General features: G+C 39.4%; 1 protein-coding gene across 1 annotated transcript in view; it reads left to right on the top strand.

Annotated features, from left to right (window-relative positions):
• Positions 1-3,509: 3,509 nt before the first annotated feature.
• The window catches only part of LMNB1 (lamin B1), a 30,559-nt gene continuing 27,355 nt past the window's right edge, over positions 3,510-6,713 (top strand). The window contains exon 1 of the mRNA XM_010566077.1: positions 3,510-3,826. Within this exon, the coding sequence (XP_010564379.1) occupies positions 3,510-3,826 (317 nt within the window). The remainder of the gene's footprint in view (positions 3,827-6,713) is intronic.

Raw genomic sequence — 6,713 nt, 5'->3', positions numbered from 1 at the left:
ACCTGTATGTTACCTGAGCCACCTGTATGGCTGTTCCTGTATTCCTGCATACTTTTGACTTTCTCCAGAATATGGCTATTTATGCAGCATTGCGACTGGCCATCATTCCTCTTCCCCATGCAAGTACAACCAAATGTTTTCTCCAGTTGACTCTAAAGGCAATCAGCCTTCACTTGCAGAATTCAGATCCCTGGGGCATCTTTAAATGTTTCAAATCAGTCAGAGCAATAGTTTCTAACCTGTTTATTTTAGAGTATTTTGGAGAGAGAATTAGACCTTCAAGGACGTGGAGCTCAGCCTCACCTGGAAGACAGCTGACTCCCCCTTGCTGGAGAAAAGGAAAAATGTTAAGGGTCACAGGGCTAAGAGTATTTAAAAGCTGCCAGAGGTCATTCAGGAGACCTGGGAGAAATTGGTTGTATTTTGTTAAACTGAAAAGATATATAGGAAAGAGTTAGGTTCAGTGACTCTGGAGTTTCAGGTTGAAGATGTGGGAATTAGACCAAAGTGAGCAGCTGCATCCAGGAAGGAAATCCTCTCCAGATGCCGGAAAAAGTTTCTGAATCAAGAATGTGAGGCAGCTAGGAGGAAATCTGGATCTGATGTGTGCTGGGAGGCCAAGAGTAATTGAGGAAACAGCACTCTGTTGTCTAAAATCTGTTAAGGAGGTGTTAGCAGCAGGACCTGGAGCCAAACTCAGTAAGCCCTGTTATAAAGTGACACTGGGGGCTCACTGAAATCTGAATAGGGGCACTCACCCTTGGCTCAGCATCAACAGGAAAAAAAAAAAATATCTAGCCAAATGTAATTTTAAAAAATGCTGACAAAGTGTGTCATCTTTCTCATCCTTTAAGTCTCACTCCTGCCCCAAGCATTTCCTAGCAAAGGACAGGCATGGAAACAGCTTTTTCCTGAAAGGAGCTGGTTGTGTGGTTAAGGTTCTGCCGGTTGTATGTACTTATCAGAGACCAACATTAATCCTATTTACTTTTAAAAATAAGAATAATAATAAAAAAGGTAAAGCATTAATATTGCTTCGTGATTCCAAGCCAGTTCTTTGAAAGCAGTTTTATGGTGTTTGGCTGTAGAGCTGTATTTTTTAACCTTTAAAGCTTACTCAGGTAATTATGCAAGAATTACCAGGGGAGGGGGAAGGAATAATGAGTTTTCTGTCCTAAAGAATGCAGATGGTGCTTTCAAGTTGAAAGATTTTTTAAAAAAAAGGAGGGGGGGGTAACAGTTCATTAGATTTTTAAGGTATCTGTGTTTAAGGTAGTCCCTTTCTGATGCTTGGCAGTTGATTCAAAGTGAAGCATGAATTTTATCCCGCACGCTGAATAAAAAAAAATATTACTTCCTTATTCCCTCTTGGTTGTTACTGTACACCATATTTCTCTAGCATAATATTCTTAGATACTGGTATACAGAGGAGGAGGTGGTGTTTTGCAGTGGCATATTTAGTGGAAATCACAGGCAAGAAAAATAAGCTACATCCTGAGAAGAAAGGCAGGGCGGAAAGCAGCAGATTTTGTGGCTTTAGGTCTCTAGTCCAGAAATTGGAGAAGGTATCTTACAAGTTCACTATTGTCTAGTTGTATGCATATTTTCAGAACTAAGTCATCTCTGCAAGATATTGAAGCGATTTTTGGCACAAGGCCTGAAAGAATTATTCAGATATCTTTGAATTTTTTTAACGTGTTGAGCAACTCTTTGAGCCTTCAAGAAGGTTGGAAGATGAACTGATTCTTAGAGTTTACAAATATAGTTCTAGAAAGGCATAAGAGTTTTCTTTTGCAGCCAGCATATCAATATCTCAGCAACTACCTTGTTTGTATTACACTACTTTCTTTATAAGAACCTATAGGAAGTACGTTATCTTTTAAAAAGGGTTTGTTATCAAAAACTGTTTTTCCCACTCACAGGCTACTACAAAGCATAGCACCTTTTATTCATGAGGTAAGATTTCTGTCTACTAATTCTAAAATGTTATTTTATCAGTAAGGCTATTAACTCACGTTCTTTTTCAGTACTCTTGTCCTCTTTGCAGCTTTTAACATTGTTTCCCATTTCAATAATGCTTCAAGAGAAATATACAGTATTTTCTTTTGCAAATGGGTGCAGAATCAATTAAGAGCCTTTTATAAAATCCTGTCCTCTGCTGAGCAGAGCAGATCCCATTAAAGTTGGAGTGGATGAGCAGTCATTTATTCCTGGATGGAATTTGGCCCTTTGTGAGATGCCATTTGGAATTAATACCCAAATCTCTTAAACCATGAGGAACTAAGCTTTAGGATTCCAAAAATTCTTCATGTGCAAGGCAGCCAATGGTGAGTGCAAAACAATTTTACAATGATCCAAGTAAAAATATTGCCCAGAAGAAAATTAACAGAGTACCTGAAACTTAGGAAGCTGTGACTGAAAAACACTGATTATCTCCTTGTCGTGCTTAGAGAAATTTCTAAAGGTAATGTAATTCTAAGTGTAATTTTTAGTGGTGATGTTGCCTCAAGCCTTCAAAAAAACTGATTAACAAGTAAGAAGGCCGTGATAGCTTAAAGAAAAAAACCCTAAAACATGAGAAGTGTGATATGCTTGCTATTCAAGGACTGTTTAGATTATGTGTACTTAAGGTAAAGCTTATCTAGTTTAAGATTCTGCTTGCAATAGAGGATGCTTAAGGAGTGTTTGGATAATAGTCAAGGCACCAGATAATGGACATTTCAGAGTCACAGACTTGCTAATTAAGGACCTACATCCTCCTTCGGCACTGAGAAACGAGGGGGTGGCAAGAGAAACAAAGACCCTGGTGTCCTCAAACGAGGCATGACCACAAAAGGACAAAAGGAGTAGGGGTATTCTTCCCCAGAGGACCACCAAAGACCACCAGAGACCCCTGCGCAGGTGTAGAAGACTCTGGGATGATTGCTCAAGAGAACAACACTTCATGCTTGCTCAACATAATGAATATGCAATAGTTAGGCGGAACATATGTATTAGATAGGCATGGTGGTTTAGCTGTAGTGTATAATTATGGACTGAAAACCTCAGTAGGTATGCTCGATTTGTGGAAATCTTCCACCTTGCACCCTGCACAGAATAAAGCAATGTCTCCTCTCCAAACATACTTTGTGTGTTTCAGGGGTTACTTTCTGATCAGGTACCAGTTAAGCAGGAAACACTGTTGTGGTACATGTAGGGCTTTTACATGCCACTAAGAACCACATGTACCCTCTGTGTACTCGGTGCAAAAATGAAACTGATTTGCAGAAATTAGTGCAAATGGTGCCTACACATTTGGGACTGCTAAGGTCCAAATTCCCAATGAGATGCACACACCAGTCGTGATAGTCATAAATTCAGTCTTACTTGACAGAAAACAAAATACAGGAGCATGAATCTACAAGCATACATACAGGGCTCCTCGAAAACAGTTGCTGGTAAAAAAAAATTGATTCCCATTACTGAACAAACAATCCTATCCTTAATTTAGCAGCTGAGGGGAGTGGTGGATGGCTGCTCCTCCTGGAACAAAGTGGAGGTTCCAGAGAGTCATTACCTTGGAATCCCACCCAGAGCAGGAACATCAAGAGCTAACAGCTCTTCCTAGCTCTCTCCAAGTACTGGGAGTTGTCCACAGAGGAGACTGTAGTGACCACGCCTGGAAGCAGATCTGCATGAAGATGCCTTTCCCTCCCATGCCCACCGCAGGTATTGTGATCCCTGAGTTGGCATTGGAGAGTGTCCAGCTGATTCAGAAACATATGAGATTGACTGCCGACCAAGCTCATTCACTCTTTTTTCTTGCTAACAGCTCCTGCCCAACTAGGTATGGCTGCACAAACCTTAATGTTTAATCCCTGTGGCTTTGGATCTGACCTTCTGCTTCAGCCAGCATGGCTGCAAGTCAAGCCAACTGCCTGGACCCAAGCTGGGAGCTCTGCCTTACAGCAGGATCAGGCCCTGGGAGAAGGACACACGTGTGCGTAGGAGGATCAGATTTGTACTGTTGATTATTGGTTTATTTCATCTTGATTCTTGTTCATGCTGGTGTAGTGAGCTGATTTTTCAGAGAACTTGCTTGCTGGATACTAGAAGCAAGAACAAAACATGATTTCAGTCACTGAAGCCAAATGGAAATAAACGATTCTTAATTTTCTGTAGTTAACTTTAGGCACTATTGCATCATTTAGTGTGGATGTCAATAAAGGGAAAACTTCAAGAAGGGTTATTTTATGAGCATTGTTATTCTGTGAAAGGCAGTTATTAACAAAAATTATAGGGTCAGATCACTCTTACTGAACTACAGAGGATCTGTACAATAAAGCTCTGTGTCCTAGTATAGGTCCTTCTTTCTGAATAATCTGTCCTGTACATACCAATGCAAACAAAGAAGTGCATGTGGTTCTAGGAAGGTTCATCAGGAAGATGTTGCTGGTAAGAGACTCTTTATGCCCTCTTACTTTCTGCTGGCACACAAAAAAAGACTGTTTTTAATGAAGTTACTGGTAATTTCAAAGGTAGGAACCTGCTAGTAATTGCTGCACCTAGTTCAAGTTCTACTTCTATGCCCTTTCAATGCAAGAAGTAATTCTTAGTTCATAGTGAATTCTTGACCAGAAAGGTGTATTACCTATGTACACCTCAATACTAACTTTCTCAGCCAACAAAAATTGATATATTGTCATATATAATAATAGCTATTTATTACAACACATTTTTTGATGTACGACTCTTTGTTTGCATGTGGTGATAGATGTACACAGGGGTTCAGTGACTGCTAAAATCTCTACCAGCAATCCACTGGCTCACAGTAATGATTTCAGAGTGAGAAGGCCTACGTGGGCCCTGCTCCTGTGCTTCTGGGAAGATTGCCTCTTACCTCTGCTTCAGTACATGTAATGAAATTCATTGCAAACAGCTTCAGACCCTGGTGAGGCACACAACCTCTACACTATTTAGAACCCCCAACTCTGTGAATTAAAGGGTTTTCTGGAGTGCTGAGTTCGGCTTTGTTGTGTCAGCAACAGCGCTCCTGCGCTCCAAGTCCTCTGCTCATGGACATGTGCAGTCTTCACCGTTCAGACCTCTACATGCAGCTTAGCTGATGCAAGATACGCAGTCTTATGCGTCACTCTTCCACCAGCCCTCATCCAGAGGGTTAGAATCTGCATGCAGTTTGAGGTTTTTATTAGAATATAGCTCTGCCTATTAATTACCACTATGAGCCAGGTGAAATTAAACAATACTTCAAGTACTGGCAGAGCCTGCTTAGTAGATTCAACATTTGACTTAAAGAATAATGAATAATAAAATAGTAAAATTTAGGAATATTTGCATCTGCGTTGCTTTCAGGAATTAAGCAGCGGCATGCCAAAATTAAATACAGCTGTAGTAAAAAAATAACAACTTCTTAAACTTGCAGAGCTGAAATTCTTCTATACTCACTTGCAGTTACAGTGTGGTATTCATAGAGTCCCAGAACTAGAAACTTAGTAGCCAGAAAATATGCTGCAACTTCCTTCTGAAGTTTTAGTGAATCTTTTATTTTGCTCTCAAAAGATTTTTTTTTAAATGGCTATTTAAGTGGTCATATAGTTTTCTTGGCATTCGTAATCCTTTCGGCTTCATAACTGAGGGCTACAAATAGCCAGGCTGTGAAAAGACACTGTTACAACAGCTTTGAAGACTGCAATTTTTTCCTCTGCCAAGCAAGACTGGGGACAATTTGACAGATATAGCTAAAGCAACAGATAAAAACGGAACCAGTAATCACTATCAACTTCAGGAGTCTAAGGCAAGCCTCCCTTTTTCTGAATTTTCAGAAATATAAAAACCACATTGAATTTCCAATAGAGAGAGTACACTATCAGACAATATCACACAACTAAGAAATTATGTTTATTTTGGATTCTGCTAGCTGCAATTATGACAGTGGAAGAAATCATAACTGGCAGAAGAATACTATTGCTGTTGTTGGATATATGTTTATGCATATATCTCAAAATGCTATGTTTATCTCCCTCATTATCAGATCAGAAATACACAGTACTTCTCTGCACTTCCATGTATGCTAAAAAATATAGGACTTCAGATGAAATACTGAAAACTGTTTTCTATCGTAAATATGTGATTATCTGAGTGTAAGACAGTTTTAACGTCACGATTTGTTGTCCTATGATTTGCAATATTTTTTTAGACTTTTGCCTGATACCAAGTTTTAATAGTCAAACGAACTAATGCTCAGACTTACATTTTTCTAGCCTTGTATGTGAAATGAACACTGATTTTTTTTCCATATTTTAATTATAATACTATTGCAGATTATAATAGTAATTCAGTTGAGATTGTATCAATACACTAATTACACAAACACTAATAAAGCAAATCCAAAAACATTTCTGGGATAAGATTGTGATGTAACAATGCAACCTCTTTGTTAACCTGTTGGTCGGCCAGATTCTGCTGCTGTTGAATATACTGGCTTCAACTGAAGAAAAAACGTGTTCTGGGGAAGAAAGAACTTACTATCTGATTTTATTTTCAGTGAATGTTAAGTTTCTGTGTTGGATTTTTTTCCTTTGTATTGGGTTTGTGTGGCAAGGTGTCGCTAGCGGAGGGGGCAATATGGATAGCATATATGATAAGCTGCTAGAAGCTTCTCCTGTGTCTGATGGAGCCAATGCCAGCTGGCTCCAAGACGGACCCGCTGCTGG

This window comes from Haliaeetus leucocephalus, unplaced genomic scaffold (assembly GCF_000737465.1).
Source record: "Haliaeetus leucocephalus isolate CR32 unplaced genomic scaffold, Haliaeetus_leucocephalus-4.0 Scaffold203, whole genome shotgun sequence".
Classification (NCBI taxonomy): Eukaryota; Metazoa; Chordata; class Aves; order Accipitriformes; family Accipitridae; genus Haliaeetus; species Haliaeetus leucocephalus.
Note: the sequence above shows the minus strand (reverse complement) of the source record. Positions and strands in the feature narration are given on the sequence as shown.